General features: G+C 34.7%; 6 protein-coding genes across 6 annotated transcripts; 4 read left to right on the top strand and 2 right to left on the bottom strand.

Annotated features, from left to right (window-relative positions):
• Positions 1-4,136, bottom strand: MONOS_1865 (uncharacterized protein; the record flags this gene model as incomplete). The annotated part of the gene is made up of 4 exons (XM_067871688.1): positions 1-373; positions 425-564; positions 836-3,306; positions 3,350-4,136. The coding sequence occupies 4 exons, from the start codon at positions 4,134-4,136 to the stop codon at positions 1-3; spliced, it is 3,771 nt and encodes a 1,256-aa protein (XP_067727642.1).
• A 1,360-nt stretch (positions 4,137-5,496) lies between these two features.
• MONOS_1864 (Down syndrome critical region protein 3-like protein A (DSCR3A)) lies at positions 5,497-6,932 on the top strand. The gene is made up of 6 exons (XM_067871677.1): positions 5,497-5,585; positions 5,655-5,768; positions 5,827-6,075; positions 6,141-6,206; positions 6,284-6,467; positions 6,552-6,932. Exons 1-6 carry the CDS (start codon positions 5,529-5,531, stop codon positions 6,791-6,793), a joined length of 912 nt encoding a protein of 303 aa, XP_067727641.1. The 5' UTR covers positions 5,497-5,528; the 3' UTR covers positions 6,794-6,932.
• On the bottom strand, positions 6,852-7,816 carry MONOS_1863 (putative 40S ribosomal protein S11-1). The gene is made up of 3 exons (XM_067871666.1): positions 7,779-7,816; positions 7,238-7,608; positions 6,852-7,149 (listed from the first exon to the last, which is right to left on the bottom strand). The coding sequence occupies exons 1-3, from the start codon at positions 7,785-7,787 to the stop codon at positions 7,068-7,070; spliced, it is 462 nt and encodes a 153-aa protein (XP_067727640.1). The 5' UTR covers positions 7,788-7,816; the 3' UTR covers positions 6,852-7,067.
• A 29-nt stretch (positions 7,817-7,845) lies between these two features.
• MONOS_1862 (uncharacterized protein) lies at positions 7,846-11,405 on the top strand. Its single transcript, XM_067871655.1, has 3 exons — positions 7,846-7,935; positions 8,008-8,110; positions 8,185-11,405. Exons 1-3 carry the CDS (start codon positions 7,894-7,896, stop codon positions 10,854-10,856), a joined length of 2,817 nt encoding a protein of 938 aa, XP_067727639.1. The 5' UTR covers positions 7,846-7,893; the 3' UTR covers positions 10,857-11,405.
• A 3,166-nt stretch (positions 11,406-14,571) lies between these two features.
• On the top strand, positions 14,572-15,396 carry MONOS_1861 (uncharacterized protein; the record flags this gene model as incomplete). Its single annotated transcript, XM_067871644.1, has 1 exon — positions 14,572-15,396. One exon carries the CDS (start codon positions 14,572-14,574, stop codon positions 15,394-15,396), a length of 825 nt encoding a protein of 274 aa, XP_067727638.1.
• Positions 15,397-19,642: 4,246 nt separating this feature from the next.
• On the top strand, positions 19,643-21,236 carry MONOS_1860 (uncharacterized protein; the record flags this gene model as incomplete). The annotated part of the gene is made up of 3 exons (XM_067871633.1): positions 19,643-19,647; positions 19,755-20,998; positions 21,202-21,236. The coding sequence occupies 3 exons, from the start codon at positions 19,643-19,645 to the stop codon at positions 21,234-21,236; spliced, it is 1,284 nt and encodes a 427-aa protein (XP_067727637.1).
• Between the last annotated feature and the right edge of the window lie 10 nt (positions 21,237-21,246).

Genomic DNA, 21,246 nt, shown 5'->3' with positions numbered 1-21,246 from the left:
TTAGTTGGGCATTTCTGATACCATCATGACTACAGCTTTTGACACTTTCCATTCCTTCTGAATTTCTTCTTTCTTTGATTGAGCTCTTGTTCTGATAATAAACCTTTTGTCATATTCTGTATCCTCTCTTCCATCTTCCTTTGGTTCTTCAATCTTCGAAGGCTTTATTGCTTGGGAGAAATCTGTCGCTTGGTTTCTGTCATTTCTTTGTCTCATATTGAACTGCTTTCTCACAATTGCAACCTTCTTTTCATCATTGTTCTGTCTTTCTTTCATTCCTCTCTGTTTGTCTTCTTCAGCACGCTGCGCCTGCTTTGTCGTTCCTTCTGATGATGAAGCAATCACCCTGCCCATTGATGATGCCAAATCCGCCCTAAAGTAATGTTTAACTTATGTGTTTGTTTGTGGCGAAAGGCGAGCAAACTTTGCAATCTGCACCGGAGGAATACCTGCCATTGTCAAAGCCGAAATCGAAGCTGCCTTGATTGAGTTTGGAGTAAATGTGTCTGGTATCCCGGCGTTTGTCAGCGCTTCCTTGGCAAGTTTGCGAATCCCTCCAGGTGTCTACTGGGTAAATGTGTTTGAATAGAAAGAGTAAACAGTTTGTGCTTGTGTTGGCTTATTGAACTCTCTCCCACCAGGTCTAAGTTGCGAAAGCTGGATAAATCAATGACAACTCTGATTAAAATGGAACAGCAATCTCCGTGCGTGTTTCCGAAGTCTTCAGTCTCGTGTCCAGATATATTCCTTCTTCTTTAAACCTTGAATTTCTCATGTCTATTCTCTCAAGCTCTGTAAATCTGCAGGCTGAAAATAACATTGTTAACACAATAACCTTTATTGTCAGTTGCTTAAAGCTCAATGTCTCATTCGGTCCCTGATCTGCGAAATACTTCAACAACGTCTGTGGGTTCCAAATTTCTCTGTTTTCCTTCTTCTTTGATCTGTTTGTTCTTCTGAATGCTCTGAATAGCATCTTTATGAGTGGGATATCTCCTAAGCACGTATTGAAAACGAGACTGGAATAAAAAGAAACTGCAGCTCTTGTTATTTGTAGGCACGTGAGCGACATTCCGCCATTTCTAAGGGATAAAAATACATTTGCGCAATTCGATGCCCAATCGAAAATATTGTCTGGTATTTCTTTGTGTCCACATTCTTCCCATTGCTTTCCAAAATGTGCAAAGTCAAAGAGGTATCCTCTCCATGTTGTCTCCGCTATTCCCTTGCGGCATTCCTCTGCAAGATTTGTTGAGAAAGCTTTCTGCTCCAAAGCGCGTTTCCACCATTCTTCTCCGTCACGCTGTATGGATTCAACAACACGATCCTCAACCGTCCTGGAGGAAGACTGGCATTCGTCCATTGCATTGAAGGGCCTTTCCGTAAGACTTCCTTCTGCAGCTTCCAGTCCCAGCTCCTGTGTGGTATCGATTTCAAAAGAGCGTCCCAGTTCTGGCCTCTCCAGTTCGGCAGGAGTAAGATCACTTGTGCTTTCTCCCTTTTCGCTTTCTGAATCGTTGATACAATCAGCGGCACAGGAGGGTGAGCCAAAACAACTTCGTCTTTCCATGGAACTATGAGACCATCCTCTGCAATCGGACTGTTGATGCCACACCATCTCTCCAACTTGTGATTGTGAACTGCCGCAAACGCATCCAGTGTTGGTGTCCTCTGAGCTATCTTCAGAATCTCCGGCAGATCTTCTGCTCGCACTTCGTAATCCCCTGCTCTCTCTAGTCTTGACAGCGCGTCTGCCCTTGTGTTCTTGATGCCTGGGATGTGTGTGGCTCTCATCTCTATATGTGTTTCTTCCTTCCATCTCCATATCTTTCTCAGCACGGGTCTCAAGTTCTTTCCTGCATTCCATCTGTTTATATTGTAGACAACCGCTGTGTTGTCCGACCTCAGATGCAGTCGACTGATTCCGTTCCTCTGAAGCGCTGGGCCAAAATGGTTGAGAGCTAACCACACCGCCATTAGCTCCCTGTAATTCGATGATTGTTTCGTAAGTTGCTGTGGAAACCGACTGTGCGCGTCTAACAGTTGATTGTTGATTGACAGCGTAGCACCCCACGCCACCTCCGATGCATCTGTTGTCATTACTGCCTGTGGGACAAACACTGGAATCAGCTTGCGTCGAGGGCGTGATTTCAATATCTTCCTCCATTGCAGAATCTGCTGTATAATAGATGCGTTGATTCTCATCTGTCCGTTCCATCCTTGCAACTCCAATCCTTTTTGTGAGAGGCGATACATGGAATGCAGCCATAGGGAAGCGTCTTGCTGAACGAAACGAATTGCGCTGAGTTTTCCAATGAACGAGGCGAGATCTCTTATTCTCACCTTCTTGGCTTTCACTGCTTTCACTTTCCATTTGTCCACTTCTTTCATCAATACAAGTCTTCTGTCCTCCGTCAACTGAACCTCCATCATTTCCGTGTTCCATTTGTATCCGAGGTAAACAAACTCTCTGCTGGCAGATAGGTGGCTTTTTTCCTTGTTTACTAGCAGCCCAAGCGACTCTAAAAACTGCACAATTTCCTCCGTAATTCTTCTTAAATGCATTTGATCTTGATGTAATATGAGCAGGTCGTCCAAATAGGCTACCAACCGCACATGCCATCTTCTTCTTATTTCCTTCGTCACTTTCCTCATCACATGTGTGAATATTCTTGGTGCATCTACGAATCCGAAAGGCATTCCTTTGAATACGTAATCTTTTCCGAGAAATCTGAAAGCGAGATATGGTTTGAGATTCTCTGAAACTGGGAGAAGATAATACGCCTGATGAAGGTCGATCGTCACTGCCCAAACTTCTTCCAGCAATATTCTCTCCACTGTTCTCTCGTTGTCGCATTTGAAATGCGTTCTGTGAACCACTGCATTCAACCAATGACAGTCTAAGATCTGTCTCCAAGTTCCGTTCTTCTTCTTGATTAGGAATACGTTGTTCCTGTGTTTGACATCTTCCTGATTTATCTCCTCCACTATTCCGTTCCTCGTCTGTTCCTCCAACAAATCCTTGAAGGCTCTTCTGTGCTCCTCGCTTGTTCGCTCGGCTCCATCTCTGTACGACATCTTTGAAAGTTTCTCTCTCTCTCTTCTGTTCTTCCACATCGCTTGTATCCCATTTCGGATCAAATCTCCTCCTCCAATCTCTTCCCATGCCTTTAAGAACAGCACCGTCCTTCCTCCAATGATCTGATCTGGCTGCGACTCTTTCTCCGTAGCTTTCGTTACTTCCTTTAGAGACCCCGACTCCGACTGGCCCATCCTGCTGCTTTTGTTCGGCTTCCATAGCTTCTCCTTCCTGAGAAAGAGCGGGGCCTGTAACGAAAAAACTTCTGACCTGCTCCTCCTATTGACGGCGCCTTAACTGGACTGGCTTCATAAAAATCCCTTTTTTCCTTCTTCGCCTCAAGCATTGCTTCAAAACTCCTATATCTCCTTCGCGCACTAGCCGAATCAGTTTCTAGCTCCGATTCTTTCAGGATCTGTTCTTGTCTCGCTGTCAACAGTCCAGCCGCCGCTTCCGCTCTCATTTTTTCCGCTGCTTTAAACCCGAATCGCCCTTGAATTCTGGTATTTCTGGCCTCCTGGAACGCTTTTGCCGTGAGGACAAGCGCATCTGAAGCTCTCTGTCGTGCGCTCTCTTTGTTGGAATCCATTTCGGCTAAGCAAAACATTACGGCTTTGAAAGCTTGACATAGGCACGTTTCCTGTTTATATCCTGCATTGTCAAGAGCATCGTTGAACCAGTTCTTGGATATTGTAGCTGGCGGAGGCATTGGAGGCAATAAAAGGCTAAAATCGTGTAATGAATATTCCTGTTGAATTCTTTCAACTGAAAAAATAGGTATCTGAATGTCGAGTAAAGATTTAACGGGATCCTGTCCAAAAACTTCTACAAAAACAGATGCTGCAGCTTCGTACATGTCTTCTTCTTCTTCTCGTCTGCTCTTTTCTTTATCTGAAGGCTGTGTTGAAAATCCTGTCGGCTGGCTGATAAACGGTGGAGAAAGGAGCTGCGGCTGCGATTGGACGTTCATCTGGCTTTGCGCCCCACCTGGCAGTCCGGCTGCTTCGGTCGACGGCGTAAGTCCAGGAAATGTCGCGAATTGCGAAGATTGCAACATTGATCCGATCGTGGCGATGGCCCATAGATCGTGATCTCAAATAAAAGAGAAGGAATTGAATGGATGTTTTTCTTGAAAATAAAGGTGCTAATGCACTTTTATTCACAGAAATCAATCAAAAACCTTTTATCATTTATTTCTTTCTTTTCATCTTCTTCGATAATTTTTTTCTTGAATCTATTTTTCAACGAAGATCGGTCAAACTTATTGATCCGAGTTTGCTTCAATACTGCCCCAAATCCTGCACATTTCAGAAGACAAATAACATTCTCAAAAAGAATAATCTTTTCGTCAATCATTTTGTTTATTTTGTTGAACGTTTCCGTTTTGAAAACTGAATTAAATTCTTCAAAATTCATTTCATTTATCAATTGGTTCAGAACTTCGATTTGATGTCTTTTTCCTGAATTTGAACAATTTTCAAGTTCTGCAAGCAGTTCTGCAAAAAAAATGAGAAAATAGCCTCATTTGCACCAAAACGGAAAATTCAAACTTATTTCATTTTGATTTTTTTTTGATATTTCTGCATTTGAATCAAAGTTTTCAAAAAAGAAATATGACAAAGATCAAAAATAAAATAAAATAAAATGTTCAATTATTCATAAACAAATGAATCTTTTTCAAAAAATCATATATCCATTATAATAATCTCAAAACCTTTGAAGATTTTGGAATCTCTTATTTCTCAAACTTCAAAAGATAAATAAAGATGGGACAAATTTTGAATCAAGAATGAAACGATGATGAAATGAACAACATAATTAACAAATCTTGAATGATAACTATATAACATCATCGCAAAAGCAAAATGGTTATTGAGACTTTATGAACATGAAAGTTTTTTACAAAATGAAATAATAAGAATTTTTGCTGAGAAAAAAAAAGAACATAAACAAAACCTAAGAAAGAAAAGAATAAGTGAGGAATTCCAACTCTATTGTGTAAAGTGGGGGAAAATGAAAATACATTAAAAAATTTCGGTTTGGATATTACATTAACGAATATGAAAATTTTTTTATGTCTGTCAAATAACACTTAAGTTGAAAAATCAAGTCTTTTCATTTCAATCTTTATTTTTTTCTTTTTTTTAATACTTTAATTTATAAAGATAAATTCTTTTCTTGTACTGAATTATTTTCTCATTGTCATATTGTTTAATTACTAAAAAAAAAAAAAAAAAAAAAAAAAAAAAAAAAAAACAATAAATTATGTCAAATATCAAAACAAATTCTGTAAAATCTATAAAGCACACATTTGCCGGGTTCAAAGCTTTTAATCCTCATTCGCATTTATTCTAATGAATAAGTGATGCTGAATTATTGGAGCTTTGTGAAAACTCAACCATAATAAAAATATTTCAATCTTTATTTTTTATTAAAATAACCATTGAAAATGAGTTTCACGATGAAATTTGCTTTAAACAAAAAGGACGTAACGTACAGTCCAGGGGTTTAATAGTAAATATAATTGTTTTATTTAACTTTGAATTTTTATTATTTTGATGAAATTTATCCACAGCACGTTATTGAAGGAACAATAACATTTGTTAATACCGGATCAAGTTTTCCTTTTGTTAATCTATATTTGACATTTGAAGGAATACTTACACTTTCAAAACAAGGCGAACTAACAGTTTTGTCTCCAATACTTGCTCTTTCTCACGAATTCATTTTTACTTATTTGCTTCCAGCCGTATACCCCAAATGAACGAGTAGAAATAGTTAAAATTGTCAGAGAAGTTCCAACAGAAAAGGTTGTGTCTTTTGGAACAACAGTGATCCAATTTTCACTTCCTCTTGAAATGAATGAAACATTCCATTATTACGACACATATCACGGGTTTCTCATAAAAATAGACTACACAATAACATGTGACTTCATTCCTCATGGTTCATCAAAGCCTATCAGAAAAGGACTTGATGTAATTATTTGTAATTATGTATTCAACTTTTTTTTTATTCTTGGAAATTCAAAATGTTCAACGCATCCTTCAATTTTTCTCAGACAGCAGATATCATTGATCCAAAAGAATATATTTTTAATATGACAAGTGACAAGCTTCAGAAGCCGGTATGAGCAAACATTGAATATTCGTCTGAAACATCAAAATAAAAAAATCCTTTCTTTTTTATTGGAATAATTTGAAGGGCGAAACTTATTCAAGTGATCCCCCTTTTTTCCAATTTTCAGGTAAAGTTAGCTCGCGTGTATGCAACATTATCGAGCCATTTAGCGGAGAATTATTACTGATCAAATGCTCTCAACCAGTTAGATCAATTGATCTTCGCCTTGTGAGATTGGAAACTGTATCCTCTTGCAGTAAATTTGAAGGTTCTTGTTTTTATATTCGTTCCATTTATTGCCTATATCAACATATTTGTATGCTTATTTCTTTACGCTTTTTTTTTTTATAAGTAACTGAAATCGAAACGTTGCAAATTGCAGATGGAGATGTTGAGCCTAATCTATCGCTTCCACTTCATATGATATTCCCAAAGTTGTTGACATGCATAAACATGAAAAATGAGCTTTGCTGTATTGACTTTGAAGTACATGTTATTATCACTTTTGCTGATCTTTCTGTTGTCAGTGAGAGTATCCCTCTTCTGTTTTATCGATCTCGACTGAGAAAGAACACTGTGTGGACTGATCCGTAGGTGAAAATACAATTGTTAGAATTTGAGAAACTGTTGTTTATAATTATTTTCGTTTCTTTCTGTCTTTTTATTATTATTATTATTTATTTGGGAAAAATGTTAAATTTTCGTGTCTTTATAAAGAATATCATTTACAAAAAATGATTGATTTTCCTTTTTTAAAAAAATATGTTTACAAGAAAAGAAAAGATAAAAAAGCGGTTCAGCGCTCAAACGAATCTTGAAGCATTTCCAGAATAATTATATAGCTGTTGAAGTGAAAAACAAAAGTAGTTTAGAACTTGCTAAATTGTTTCTTCGAGTCAGAGCGAGGGATAACACGAATAACATTGAATTTCACAGTTTTTGACAATGGTCTAAAAATGAACAGAAATTAATTAAAACAAATTTACAAAACAAAAATACAAAATTTAATATGAATAATGAAAAAAATAATATTCAAACCTGCATTGTCCAACAATAACCATATCACCGTTGTGCACTTCAAAGCATGGAGAGCAATGAACTGAAAGAGTCTTATGACGTTTTTCATATCTGTTATATTTTGGAATAAAGTGAAGATAATCACGACGAATAACAATTGTTCTCTTCATTGCTGTGCTTTTGACAACACCACGAAGAATATGGCCACGAATGCTCACATTACCTGTGAATGGGCATTTTTTATCAACGTATGTTCCTTCGATGGCCTCACGTGGAGTCTTGAAGCCAAGACCAACGCTGTGGTAATAGCGAAGGCTCTTCTTGTGCTTTTTCCCAAGCTGATGTGTGCGCCCCAAGAAAACTGTTTCCTGCTTCTGGAATGCTCTTTCGGTCTGTTAATCATTGTGTAGGATCAATTATATTCCAGAGAAATAATTATAAATATTTGTTTGTTGTTTTAATATGTCCAAATCAATTCATAACATTTTTCCATCGAAAAAATAACATATAAATAATAATACATAATCGTTAGAGCGAAGATTAATAAAATAAGCTCGTATACCTGCTCCATCGATATTTTCTATTATCAACTAATTCCGTAGTTCGACCATGAATAATTTATTATTTACAGATCAAATAATTGATGTTTTATTCTTACAAATTATTTGACCAATGTTATGACATTTAATCATCCAGAATCATATTCTCTTATGCATAAAGTATGAAAAAATATTAGAGATTATTTTTTGCCCTTCTTTCCTTTCTGCATTGGAAAACAAATAAAATAACAGGCTTCAAATGTTTTATCTCCTTCTAAAATAAGGAATATGGCATCCTCCAGTTATTCAAGCTTTGATAATCGATCTTCGTTAACATCTGTCCCATTTGATATATGTATGCTGCTTTTCTGTTTCAAAGAAATAAGCATATTTATTTTTTTTTTAAATTTGATTGCGTTAACATTTAAGGTGAGGTGGAAAACTCTTCTTTGGTACAATACAATAACTGCTCGATGTCATTGACAGATAGTACAGAATATTTATCTGCGTTATTGCATGATTTGCCAAAAAAGAATATCGATGATTGCAAATTATTTTCTGCGTTATCTTCTCTTCATCAAATTGAAACAACTACAGTAAATATTAAAGATAAACTGTTATTGCAGTCCGAATCGCACTATAATCCATTGATCTGTTCGATTAATCCATCAAAAAAGGATTTTTCTTCAAATAATGAAAATTGTAAAAATAGAATTTCAGAAATTGTTGATAATCCAGCGGAGAACATTGCTAGGTTCAAATTTTTACCAGAAAATGAAAGTAATGAAGAAATAATTCGAAATAAAAAAGATGAAATTCCATCAAAAGAATTAAATCAACAGACAAAGTGCGAAAGAGAAGTTATTACAAGGAATGACGAACATAAATATTACACTTTTTTCGATTTCCTATGCGAGCTCAAAAAAAGTGTATTGGAGCGCAGCTCAAAAGATCGCACAATCTCTGGCTCAATTCCTCTACATGACTCTACAACCAATCATCCATCGCCCTCCCAAGAAGCCTCTGATGAAATGAGCAGCAGCCGGAAAAGGAGAATGCAGCCGTCTGAAGCCGAACAAGAGGCAGAAGAGCTCATTGCGCAGTGGAGGCCGCCGCGAGCTGACGTATCTGGCACGTTCTGTTATGACATCGACCGCATTGTGGATGGGAAGAAAGCATCAGAAATAGCAGCGAGCAGACAGGAGATGCTGCTGAAGGAGTGGAGGGAACAGGACATTCAGTTGCAGTCTGCAGCTGGCGGGTGTGGTGAGTCTGTGAATAAGCTTTTTCGTATGAGTGGCAGTGATACATTCACAGAAATGGCAGCAAAAACAGCAATGTCAACAGCAATAAATCCAGATTTTGAAGTTGGATGTGAATTTAATGATGAAGATGATGTTATGAATGCGACAAGGAATATAACAGCAAAAGAAGAGAAAGAAGCAGAAAATGCAAAACAATGGAAGAAGCGTGAGGTTGTTGTCCGCAGGCAGATCAAACAGGCAAAAGCGCATTTCAAATTGTTTCACAAATGGATTTCAAAGGATTGGATAACAAACCCCAGGGAAAAGGCGATGTGGGAGTTGGCAAAGAAACAAGTGCTAAATGAAGATAAAGGAGAATTAAATGAAGAAATAGAAGTAATAGAAGCAACTGAAGAAGAAGGAGGAGGAGGAGGAAAAGAAGAAGGAAAAGAAGAAGAAACAATAAAAGAGAAAGAGAAAAAAAGAAAATTTATTCAAAAAGAATCAATTTCAGCAGAAGAATCTTCATTCGACATGAGCAAAACGACAATTGAAGAGTTGTGCAACAAGCTGATTGAGGCGACAGAGAAGGAGATGAGTGAGGAAGACAGGGAAAGATTGGGGCTGCATATTGTTAGACTGCAGGAGAAGATGGCGAAAAGGATGAAGAATGCACAAATGAGCGATGTGGAAAGGGAAAATGAGGAGAAAGAAAGAAGGCAGTTAAAAAGAAGGACGAATGAAATTGAGAAAGAAAAAGAAAAAGAAAAAGAAAAAGAATGTTTGCATGAAGATCAGAAAAAGAATAGGAGCAGATGCGAAGAAGAACAAAAAATGTGTTCGCTTCTGCTTCGCACGCCTATTTCTGAAGGATTTCACGTTTCTCAACAAAATTCAAAGCAATTTATTTCCCCAAAAGCGAACAAAGAACCGCATTTTGTGCACTCCATGCTCAATAATCCTGTTTTATCTGAGGCAGAGCTGTCTCAAAGAGGATATTTTGAGGAATGTTTTGAAGGAAGACATTTTGGTGATACACAAAAAATTCAAACACAAACACAATTCCAAACTGAATTGTCTCTTCCTCTTTCTCTGCCTGGCTTACATTCCATCAAAAATGAGCGCAAAGAAAATGAAACAGAGAAAATGTTTGATTCAAAACACAGTTCTTCATTCACCCAACAGCAGAATGTCACTGGCAGCTCTTTTGCTGATAGCAATAGAAGACACAATTTGGATTATTCAATCTTTTCTCACTCAGTTCATTGCAAATGGACTTCTCATCCCTTTGGAAAGAGAACATTGTATCCTTCTCCTTCTCCTTCTCCTTCTCCTTCTCCTTTTCTACGCTCGTTTAAATATCCTTCTGCTTCTGCTTCTCTTATTTCTTCTTCTTCCTCCTCGCCTTCATCATCATCATCTTCTTCTTCTTCTTCTTCTTCTTCAATCTCACTCTCTCCTCTTTCATCCAACACATCCTCTGAACCCACCCAGCCACCAACAAACTCCTCATCCTTTCTTTCTCCCTTCTTCTCTTCCAGCCAGTTCTTCCTCTTCGAAGACTTAAACAACACCGAATGCTCTGCCCTCCCTCGTCTTGTTCTGAGTGAAGATGTCATCCCACTCGCTGCCCACTCAACTCTTCGCGAAATGTCAATAGACAAAGCTGAGTTTCTCACCCGTTTTTACAACCCTGTCAGCTCTTTCCTCTCTGCCTCTGGGGGAAAAACAAAAATTAGAGACAACAATATCGTTTCGAGCACTGCTAATAACTTGGTGTTTTATTATGTGGTGCCGCTTGCACAAAGATTGACTAATGTTTCTCGAAAACGTTCACTTCCATTGAAAATCTTGTGAAATCTTGTGTCAATTTGGAAGAGTTGGAATAGCTTATCTGAAAAAGATAGAAATTTGTTTGAAATGTTTGCAATTTGATGCACTGAAAGTGTTTTAACTTTTTTTCCATTGATACTTGTCGGCTTATAGGTTGTGTGTTTTTTTTCAAAAATTTGATTTTTCTGAGAAACAATTAAGTTAGAAAGAACTATTGCTTCATTCATTACAAAAGAAAATTTGACATATTTCGAAGGAATTTCCTGAACGTTTTATTGTCTTTGATCTGTAATGTCGATTGTCATTGTAGTATTTACAGCATTCCCATTTCTTTTCTTTTTTTCAATATTTTGAAAATTTTGTTTATTGAGATGCAAGTGCAAAATATCCTTCTAAGAAAATGAAAGACTAGCAAATCAAATGACTATTAAGAGATTAGTTTTTCGAGGCAGATGAAAATTGCATTTTATTGTGTTCCAATTTTATTTTTATTTGTTTGATTCAATTTTTATATCATTTCGAGAATTTATAATTCAAGAGATCATAAAATCCGAAGGGATGAAATAATAAAAATTTTTGAAAATGTTACTTAGTAAAACGAAAGTTGTAACTTTTAGAGTTGAACAAATTTTAAATCATAATATTGATTAAAAGTTGATCTTCAAGACAGAAAATATAATATCAGTTATTTTTTCAGACCAACTTTTTCATGAAAAGACCAAATTTTTCTGAATCCAAGAGAACTTTCAGAAAAAAACAATTAACAGGAAACTTTCTAAATATTACAACATACTATTTCCGAAAATATTTTATTTTTTGTTTTATTTTTCTGATAAAAGACTTGCTCATATGGGGCAAAATATTTTATTTCAAGCTTTTTCTTAGAAAAATTATGCACTTTTCATTGACTTTTTGAGATCAAAAAACATAATAAAAATGGGTCCATTTTTTGACATTCGTGAAATGTTGGAAAACTTTATGTTTTTATTTCAACGATGCTTGTAAACTGATTAAAAAATCAGATTTGTTTTGAAATCTGGATAAGTGAAAAAATGTTATCAGAGAAAATATTTTTTCATGCTTTGTGCATAAAAAGCTTGAAAGTCCATATTTTACCCCATATTTCAACGAACTTTTTGTTTCGAGTGTTCAGAGTGTTGTTATTGCCGTTAAACTTGACTTTTTAATGTTTTTGGTAATTTTTTGATATTTTACACTTCGATTTTTTTTTTATTGTTTTTTTCCATTTCACGATATTATGTCAAAATAAGAAAGAATATACAGTTTGCGCAAAAAATACCGGACATCGCAAAAAATGCCGGACAAGATCGATTTCTCAATAACCGCAAGAAGAAAAATTCTGATAATTTTCCTCAAAATATGTCTCATCAATACAAACTCACGTGGAATACAAGACTTTCTGAATAGCTTTATTTTTGCTCAGAAAATATTCTTTTTAATATCTCGGAAAAATATGATTTTGAGTTTCTCAGGGAAAGTAAAAATTATTTTTTCTGAGCTCAAACGAGGCTATTCAGAAAGTCTTGTATTCCACGTGAGTTTGTATTGATGAGACATATTTTGAGGAAAATTATCAGAATTTTTCTTCTTGCGGTTATTGAGATATCGATCTTGTCCGGCATTTTTTGCGATGTCCGGTATTTTTTGCGCAAACTGCAGTGTGATTTTTTAATCCAGACATTTTTTAATCCGGACAAAATTTTAAATTCAAATATCTCAACAAATATTCAATATTAATTTACAGCAATTCACATTGTTGTATATTAGCTTATCTGACATCGATGCATATACAAATTTTTAATAGCAGTGTTGTATAATTTTTTAAATAAATAATTCTTATTTTTGAAAATCCAACTTTTGATGAATTTTTCTATTTTTACAAAACAATTTAGTTCACCTTTTACACAAAGTGCTGCAGATAAAGAAGATCCTGGTTCAACATGATCGACGCCTTTTATTAATTAAATTTTGTTTTTTATTCTTATTGTGCTCATTAGGTTTTACGGTTTTGACGAATTAAACAGTTCATATTGGATAGTGTGATGGTCCAGTGTTTTACCGAGCAAAATTAGGGTTAGGGTTAACTTTAGAAGAGATTTTCAAAATGAAAATGATACAAATAGTGGGTAGGATCACATTGATTCCAGTATCTACTCCACTTGCCCTTGCATTTGTTTTTGTAAGAGGGAACATAGCGACCGGTATAAAAATAGTCTTTATGAAGAACTATTGACCTTGAAAAACACATTTTCAGATGTTAAAATTCGCAAATAGGAGAAATATTCGATTAAAAACTGAAAAATATTAGTATTTATAAAGCAGGAGTTATTTAAAATTAATGATCAAACCACTAAGATATATTAGAGAGATTATTTTCATTAAGTTTTCATTGGAAATATAGATTTTACTTTTGTCAATGTGTTTATTAGGTTCATATTTGACGAAAGCTTTTTAGAGAATCGACTCATTAGGGTTTTTTTTATTTAAGGTGGGGAAGTTTTCAAAATAAAAAATCCTGATGGATTTAAAAAAATAGGTTTTCTCAGCTTTGAATCAATGAAATTCGAAAACCACTTTAGAAATATCAAAACTGCATTCATTAGTAATAGTCAAATTATATAAAAACAAACAAATCGAAAAGTTTTACCGGCCGTTATCTTAAACCTTTGCGACACATGAAACAGGAGAGGCTTGCGTCGGTCGAATAATAATACTTGTGTCGATGTTTTTTTTTTTTTTTTTTTTTTTTTTTTTTTTTTTTTTTTTTTTTTTTTTTTTTTTTTTTTTGAGTATTTAAAAGTGTGCAAACGTTTCTTTATTTGATTGAACAAAAGTTAATAAAATTAAAAAAAATTTATTTATTATTAAAAATCAAATTTTTTCAAGATCTTGGCACACATAATTAAAAATAAATTATTTGATAATTATGGGAATGATCAAAAATGTTAATAGTTTAACTGATGAATCTTCATGTATTAAATGTTGTAAACATAACATTTTATTTATATTTGATATATATATGTTGATTTTTCGTTTTATTTTTTGATAACAACGAATTTTATGTTATTCAAGGAAATGCTATCAAATCAGCTTTGAGTTATTTCAATTTGACATTTTTTCAATGCATGAACAACTTAAATCATTTGCATGTTAATATTATTAATGCGTTGCACAATTTGCGGTTATTGATACAAAAATTGATTAAAAATTAACATGAATAAAGTTTGCTGAAGTTTGTGAGAATTTTTTGTGTTTTCGTTCATTCAATTGATTGCATTTTTATGATTTTCATTAGATTTTAGAAATACAGGCAATTTCCAGGATTTGATCGGGAAAAAGGAAAATAAGCAAGGAAAGACTAAATTTTCCAATTTTCTGAAGGTTAGAAATTTTTGTTTTATTTAATTATCTTTGTTTTTTCCTCGTTTTGTCAGATTGATTTGTATAATATTGCAAAAAATATAGAAAAAACAAAATTGTTGAGAGCACAGAAGTAAAAAAGGATGCAAAAGCGTTTGAGACGGCGAAGATGGAGATGTTGCCAGAAGATCAATGACGAAGAGCGGAGAGGGAGACAGAGAAGAAGAATAAAAAGAATGCAAAGAAGAGGGTATATGCGAAAAGCCTTCAGCGTTCGGAATCATCGGAGCATCTTCTGTCTGAAAGTGGCTCCACTGAATACATCCTGGGGAGAGATTCAGAAAAGATTCCAGAATGGATGCTGGAGAATGTTGATGTGAAAGAGGAAGAGTCCAGAAAGCGAACACCATCTCCATCCATCTCATCCACTTCAACAACATACACTTCAGACACAGATACAACATTTGTTCGGGGAGAGGATCTGTGCCCAACCACTTCATCCATGTCGAACTTGGTGGATGCCATGGCATGTTCATCTCCTCATGAAAAGCTGATTGTTGACTTGAGGGATTCACTGTTCATGCTACTGCACGGAAGGAATGAGAAGAAAGAGATGGAGATTGGAAGTTTACAAGAGAGAGAGCAGACAGCTGCTCAGATTCTGTTCTGGGTGGCGAATCTCGCACTCCACTCGTTTGATGAATGTGAGGTTCCACTTCAGTCGCTGACAAATCTGAGTCCTCATATTGTGTTGTTCTCTGAACACATGGTTATTTGTGTTGCAATGCACTCCGACTGCTCCTCTGATGATTCAGATTCCTCATCCATCTCCTCATCAACTGTTGTGACTTCTGCCAGCGATGATGATGATGACTCTCTGCACTCATCCGCCTTTGAGGATGAGGATGCCTTCAAGAAAGAGTGTCTGAGGTGGAAGGCACCAGAGCTGCTGGTGAACAAGAAGATGGGAGCAACCAAGGAGTCGGTGGCATTCTCGATTGGGATGATGGTGTGGGAGTGCCTGACGCTGCAGATACAGTTTGGGGAGAACGAGGTGAACATGAAGCGGAAAAAGATTGCTACAAGAAAAAGGCAGAAAATATCAGAAACTTGTCTGAAGCTTCTTGAGGTCGTTTCCAGCTTTGAGATTGTGTGGTTATTTAATAATTATACAAAATGTTAAAGGAGTTTTGTCTTTTTTTTGCTGCAATTCAGATAATTTTTCAACATTTTCTTGCTTTCTTATTTATTTAATAATAAAATAATTATTTGATACGAAAAAAACAATTCTCACTTCACATTAACATAACATATCATGTGAATTATCTTTTTTCGTGAGAGTTATCGAATAATAGAGATAAATTTCATTATTTCTTTTGAACTCATCTGTATTCAATATTTTTTATTCGCGATTTCCAATAAGAATCTTTATTTAATATCATTTACATATAAAAACAATTATTTCTCAAATGTTGATTCTATAATAAACAATTGAAGCACTATTTCAAAGTTGAATCCACTTGAACAATTAAACTTGATGAACAAAAGACCCTTTTGTTGCAAACAAACTATCTTTTGATTGGCGATATGAAAAAATTCAATTGCTCAGAAAATATTAGTTGAATTGTGATTATTATCAGTTATGAACATCGCTCTTCATTCTGAAAAATGAAAAACGTTCGAACACAATATAAAAGTTCAACGAACGTTGTTAAATGGATCAATGTGTATTACAAGCATCTGAAAACGGAGTAGATAAATTAATTAATAAGAACAAACATATTTGTACACTGAAATATAGATGTTGATTGGAAATTTGAAAAAATATTTAAAAAACCTTGTATTTGTAACTCACAATTCCACATATTCACAATAAGATTCTTCTATTAATGACAAATATCGAAAGTTTGTTTCAAAAACAGTTCAGAAAAATTATAATTGCATACTTTGTTCAACAAACCTCATTGTTTGTCAAGAAATTTCATTTGGATTCAAATATATTCAGAATTCTTCACTGAAATGCAAAAAGATAGCTATAGCAGTTGAATGTTTTATTGAAAAAAATCTAAACATCTACAGTAAAAGCAATGCGTTGAGCGTTTCTGGTGCAAGCGAGTACCTTCTATCTCCAACAATTCGTCTCAAGCGAGAGAAAATTCTTTCACAAGATGCTTCGCTGCACGGAAACATCGTCAACGAATAACAAATGTTTGCAAAAATTGTTGATATTGTTCCTTGCTTTGAAATTTCAGAATAGAAAATATGAGTATTAGTGCGATCCACGTTTTGAGCATTATCCAGCAACATTGATGAAAATAAAGCTCTAATGCTCTCAATATGACTTGAAGCTTTCAAACAAGAAATTTTGGACAAATAATCATTGAAAGCTAACTTCAATCGGAGAAACCAGTCCATGCAAATAGATTGTTGGATTTTTGAAAGTGCTTTCTTTATTTGTTCTGTTGTCTTCATGCAGTCTGTGATAATAAATTCATTCACGCCGAGTTCTTCAACATCATTTTCATCTTTTGAAAGGCTTTTTTCATTATCTGAACATTTATCTTCCTTTTTTTCGTTTGAATTTGATTGTGAATCACTTTCTTCAATATGTGAGTGTTTATTTCTTGTTTCATAAATTGATAATTCCTGTTCGCCACGTTCAGAAATGTTAGATCCTTCATCATATTCATCATCCGCCGAATCGTTTTCTGCTTGAATAATGCCTGTTTCATCAAAATCTATTTCCCCAAAAATATCTTCTTCATTAGTAATAACTTCTTTTTCGATAAGTGTGTTTTCTATCAAAAGAGCAAATAAATGGAGCAAACTGTTATTTGGTGAGTTGGTTGGTGAAGTTGATGAAATAGAGTGCAAATCTTTTGGAAGCGGCGGAAGTTGAACTTGTGTTTCGGTAATTGCTTCTGCTTTTCTGTCTTTTTCTGGGCTTATAAACTGAAGAGCAGAATAAAAAGTCTCAACTGATAATGGAGAAGAGAATATTGGGTGAGGAAAATTTGTTGGAAAATTTATTTTTTCATTCTTCGAATAAAATGAAAGCGCATATTGTTTGTCTGATAAAAATTCATTTTCGCTGGTTTTATCTTCCATTACATGAGAAAGTGTTCGTAACTTTTTCTGTTGATTCTTTGAAGAAGTAGTATTTGGAACTTCTTTAGAAGGACAAATAAAGACGGAGTCACTTGGCATTATATCTTTTATAGATTGAATAGATGAATCCCAACGCATCCTTTGAATTTGAGTTTGATCTGAATCCTTTGAAAACATTGATGAACATTTAAAAGATCTGTATTTTTCTTTCAATGTCATTAACTCTGTCGAATAAGACTTTGAGAACAAACCGTTTCTGTAGTCAAGGATTCCAATTGGAGTTAAGGAATGAGCCAAAGCGATTTGATCTCCTCGTTCTTTCCCCAAAAATGAATTGAACAGTTGGATTACAATAAAGCAAACTCCATATTGCCAATCAGGGGAAGAAAATTCCTCAAGATCTTGCAACCACATGTATTGCGCAATGGATTTAAGGATAATTGGAAACACATCTCCAAGCTTTGTGTCGTCTTTTTCAAAGAACAATTGCAGTTGTTTCAGAGGAATTAGTAATAATTCACATCGGATCACGTCATCTATTTTGACTTTGCAGAAATAGTCTGTAAATGAGATATTGTGTATATTTTTTGTCATAAAAAAACATATGTCAAAAAGACATAGCCATCTTGATTCAATGAACGAAGGGCATTTCGGTAAAAATGGATTTTTTGTGGACTCATTTCTGGAAATTTTTGAAAATGACGTTATTTCTTCTTTTAATTGCACGAAAAATGAATTATCCTTAAATATGCGTGTGACAATTAAATTAATCAAATGGTTGCAGCAGTAAACAAATAGAGGAGTAATTTTTTTCCGTGTTTCTGTGATTGAGGTCGACTTTGTTTGATCTGCAAAGCTTTGAATTGCAAGTTTTTGTGGCAGCAAGCCGTCCGTACAAAAACAGCGCACCTCTCCTTTCAAGTCAGCTATTTCTGTTATAATTTCATTTGCAAGATGAAAATAATCGGAAGTTGTGAAGCACGCCTTTTCAATTTTCCAGAAAAATGGAGATGCCTTTGTCTGTAACGGAACAATAGTGATGACAGTGTATTTTTTTCCTGCTACAACACCTCCATCCATCATTACGCCAACCATTGAATTGAATATTTTTGTATTTCTATTGGCAATTCTTTTCTTACCTTCTTCATGAATAAGTGCTGTTAGCTTACGATATGTGAGAGTAGGAAATATGGTTGTCGGTGAAAGAGTTGGATTTTGTTGTGAAGTGATTATTAAAGAAGAAATAAATTTGTTGAATTCATTGGAGTAAGCAGAAAGAAACGCAATATTGCAATGACCAATTAAATGTAAAAAATGTTCAATTAATGAATCAAATTGAAAATGAGTTGGAACTATTTTCTTTGAAGGAACTTCAGAAAATCTTGTTGAAGATGGATGAAACTTGAAATATGGCAAAATAGAAGATGTAGTCGTCAATGCGCATCGATGATTTGTAACTTTGTCACATCCTTTTCTTCCGGAGATGGCACAATTTATACCGTGTTTACTGTTTGGACACAAGAAATAAATGTGTCCATCTTTTTTTAATGATCCATCCATCTTGACAGGAGTATATGCCAACCAAAGCTTTCCATCGAAAGTTTCAAAGTGAATTTTACCAATTTCTTCTCCAGTATTGTTTGGGTGCTTGTAGACTTGTTTTAAAGCAGAAAAATGCAAATTAATCTGAGTGATAATTAATATGAAACATACAATTACCGCCATTGAAAGATTTTGTTCTTATTAATTCCACGAATGTGCAATCATTGTTTTTTAATTCCTCAACTTTTCTTTCAAATGCTTCAAGCTACAAAGATGAATTATTTTTAAAAAATAAATAATTATACATGCTGGGATAAAATAAAATTGCCAAACAATATTTTTCGCTGACAAGCATCTTTGTAATTCTATCGGCAATTCTTTAATAAAGTCGTTTAGATTCATTTCACTCATTTTTCAAATGATCTCGACAAACCGACTGATCTTGACAGACAGACTGATCAAGACATGATCAAGTCGAAAAGATCTGTCGATTTGACAACAAAAAAATTCTTTTTGCATTTTCATGTTTTATTATTCATTTTTAAAATTCTCAAAATAAATGGAGTTAAAAAAATATTTGAAATTAAATATTTTCCAATTTTTAAAATTTTCCAAATTGAAAAGTCTCAAAAGAGTTATGAACGTCCCTGTCGGTCGGATTGTCGTTTCCGTTTGACAAAGTCAGTGTGTCGCAAAGGCCTACCGTTATCTGCCCACTTTCCTTTGTTTTTTTATAACATTTTTAAGTTGGTCTTCCATTTGAAAAAAAGCTCAATTGGATGCCGTTTGTATTTGTATAAAGGATTTATCGATCTGTTGTGAAACAAAAAAGCGAATAGCAGGAAGAATGCTTATTGTTTTTACTTATTTCTTATCTGTTTCATTGATTAGTTCGCAAGAAGTGTATGAAGCAGAACTAAATGAAGTTTACGTTAAGCAAAGCGGAGATAACAGCAATAGTGGAACTTCGATCGGTCAAGAAAAGAAATCATTGAATAGTGCATATAATCTACTTGGAGACAATGCATGCAATATCTATGTTGTTTATGATGAAATTCCACTTGTTGCAGAGGAAATAGAGTTCAGCAAAAATCAAGGAATAACCATAGAAGGAACAAAGAGCGATGGAAGTGGAAATACGGAGGTTACAATTGATTGTAATGTATCTGTGCAACATTCACTATTTTCTTTTACAAAACCTGTGGAATTCAAGTATTTGGCATTCCGATTCTCTGCAACTGAACATAAGTGGAGTGGATTAATTTGTGAAACATTAAGTGGATCATCGTTGGCAATTAACTTCTGCAGATTTGCCAGAGTTGGGGCACAATCGCAAGGAGGAATAACCTCAAATGGTGATGGAAATAAACCTGTGGCGGATTATCTCGTGAAAACGTATAACGGAAAAATTGTAATGAATTCTGTTTCGTGCACAGATGAAGCATCATTTATGACATTTTCTGGTCCTCTTTTTGATTTTAATGAACCAAAAGAAGTGACATTAAATGGTGTGGAGATTAGCAAAGTAAACATCCTCGATGGTGCAGTATTAGAAATAATCAAACACTATCAAAACATGAGTGAAGTTTCAATTGAGGGATTGAATATACAGAATGTGAATACTGCGAAGGGAACTACAGCTGGCTTGAGACTTGAATGCAAGTGTGAAGGATCAACAGTGTCCATAGGAAGATCTAGGAAATGCACATTCAAGTCATGCTCCGCACCAAACGGATATTCTGGCGCTATTTATCTTGAAATGAAACAGACAATGTCTCATCTGAAGCTTCCAGCTGCACACAATTTGGATATCGACAGTTCAAACACAGTCAATACAACTTCAAGATCAGTATTCATAATTGCACCAGACATAGAAGAATTTTTAGAACAGGAAGGCGCTATCGAGTTTGCATTCGATTACAACGAATCAGCTGTTGGATGGATTATTGCGAAAAAAGATTTTATATCAGACCCAGTTGATGTGTATGAGAAATACGTGAAAGTGAAGCAAGATCTGGCCAAAATGAAAAAAACATTGAAAATCATTGCAATTGTTGTGCCAATTGTGGTCGTTGTTGTTGCCGTTATTGTGGTTGTGGTTGTTGTTGTGATTGTTAGGAAAAGGAAATCAAAAGGTTATAAAAAGGCTGTTTTTTGATCTGTTTAGAAATGTTTTTGAATTTATTCTGTATCTTCAACTGCTCATTTAATGTTCCTTATCCTTTTCCTAAAAAAATTTTGTACTTCCCTGTGTTATCATCTTATTCTTTTTATTTGCTGATAATTTTTAATTTATTTGTTTTATTTTTATTTTTTATTTTGTTTAATTTTATTTCAGTTGATTATTCTTTTTTATATTGGGTGATATTTTAATTTGTACCAA

This window comes from Monocercomonoides exilis (assembly GCF_001643675.1).
Source record: "Monocercomonoides exilis strain PA203 chromosome Unknown scaffold22-1379369, whole genome shotgun sequence".
NCBI lineage: Eukaryota > Preaxostyla > Oxymonadida > Polymastigidae > Monocercomonoides > Monocercomonoides exilis.
The sequence above is the reverse complement of the archived record's forward strand: the minus strand, read 5'-3'. Positions and strand labels throughout refer to the sequence as shown.

What these genes read in the sequence shown, in the direction of transcription:
- MONOS_1864 (XM_067871677.1), top strand. Translation starts at nt 5,529, where the DNA reads ATGAGTTTCACGATGAAATTTGCTTTAAACAAAAAGGACGTAACGTAC. An exon ending in CAAAACAAGGCGAACTAACA is followed by an intron (nt 5,769 to 5,826) that starts GTTTTGTCTCCA and finishes ATTTGCTTCCAG; the next exon opens with CCGTATACCCCAAATGAACG. An exon ending in GTGACAAGCTTCAGAAGCCG is followed by an intron (nt 6,207 to 6,283) that starts GTATGAGCAAAC and finishes AATAATTTGAAG; the next exon opens with GGCGAAACTTATTCAAGTGA.
- MONOS_1863 (XM_067871666.1), bottom strand. An exon ending in GTTATTGTTGGACAATGCAG is followed by an intron (nt 7,150 to 7,237) that starts GTTTGAATATTA and finishes GTTCATTTTTAG; the next exon opens with ACCATTGTCAAAAACTGTGA.
- MONOS_1862 (XM_067871655.1), top strand. Translation starts at nt 7,894, where the DNA reads ATGACATTTAATCATCCAGAATCATATTCTCTTATGCATAAA. An exon ending in CATATTCTCTTATGCATAAA is followed by an intron (nt 7,936 to 8,007) that starts GTATGAAAAAAT and finishes ATAAAATAACAG; the next exon opens with GCTTCAAATGTTTTATCTCC. An exon ending in ATCTGTCCCATTTGATATAT is followed by an intron (nt 8,111 to 8,184) that starts GTATGCTGCTTT and finishes TTAACATTTAAG; the next exon opens with GTGAGGTGGAAAACTCTTCT.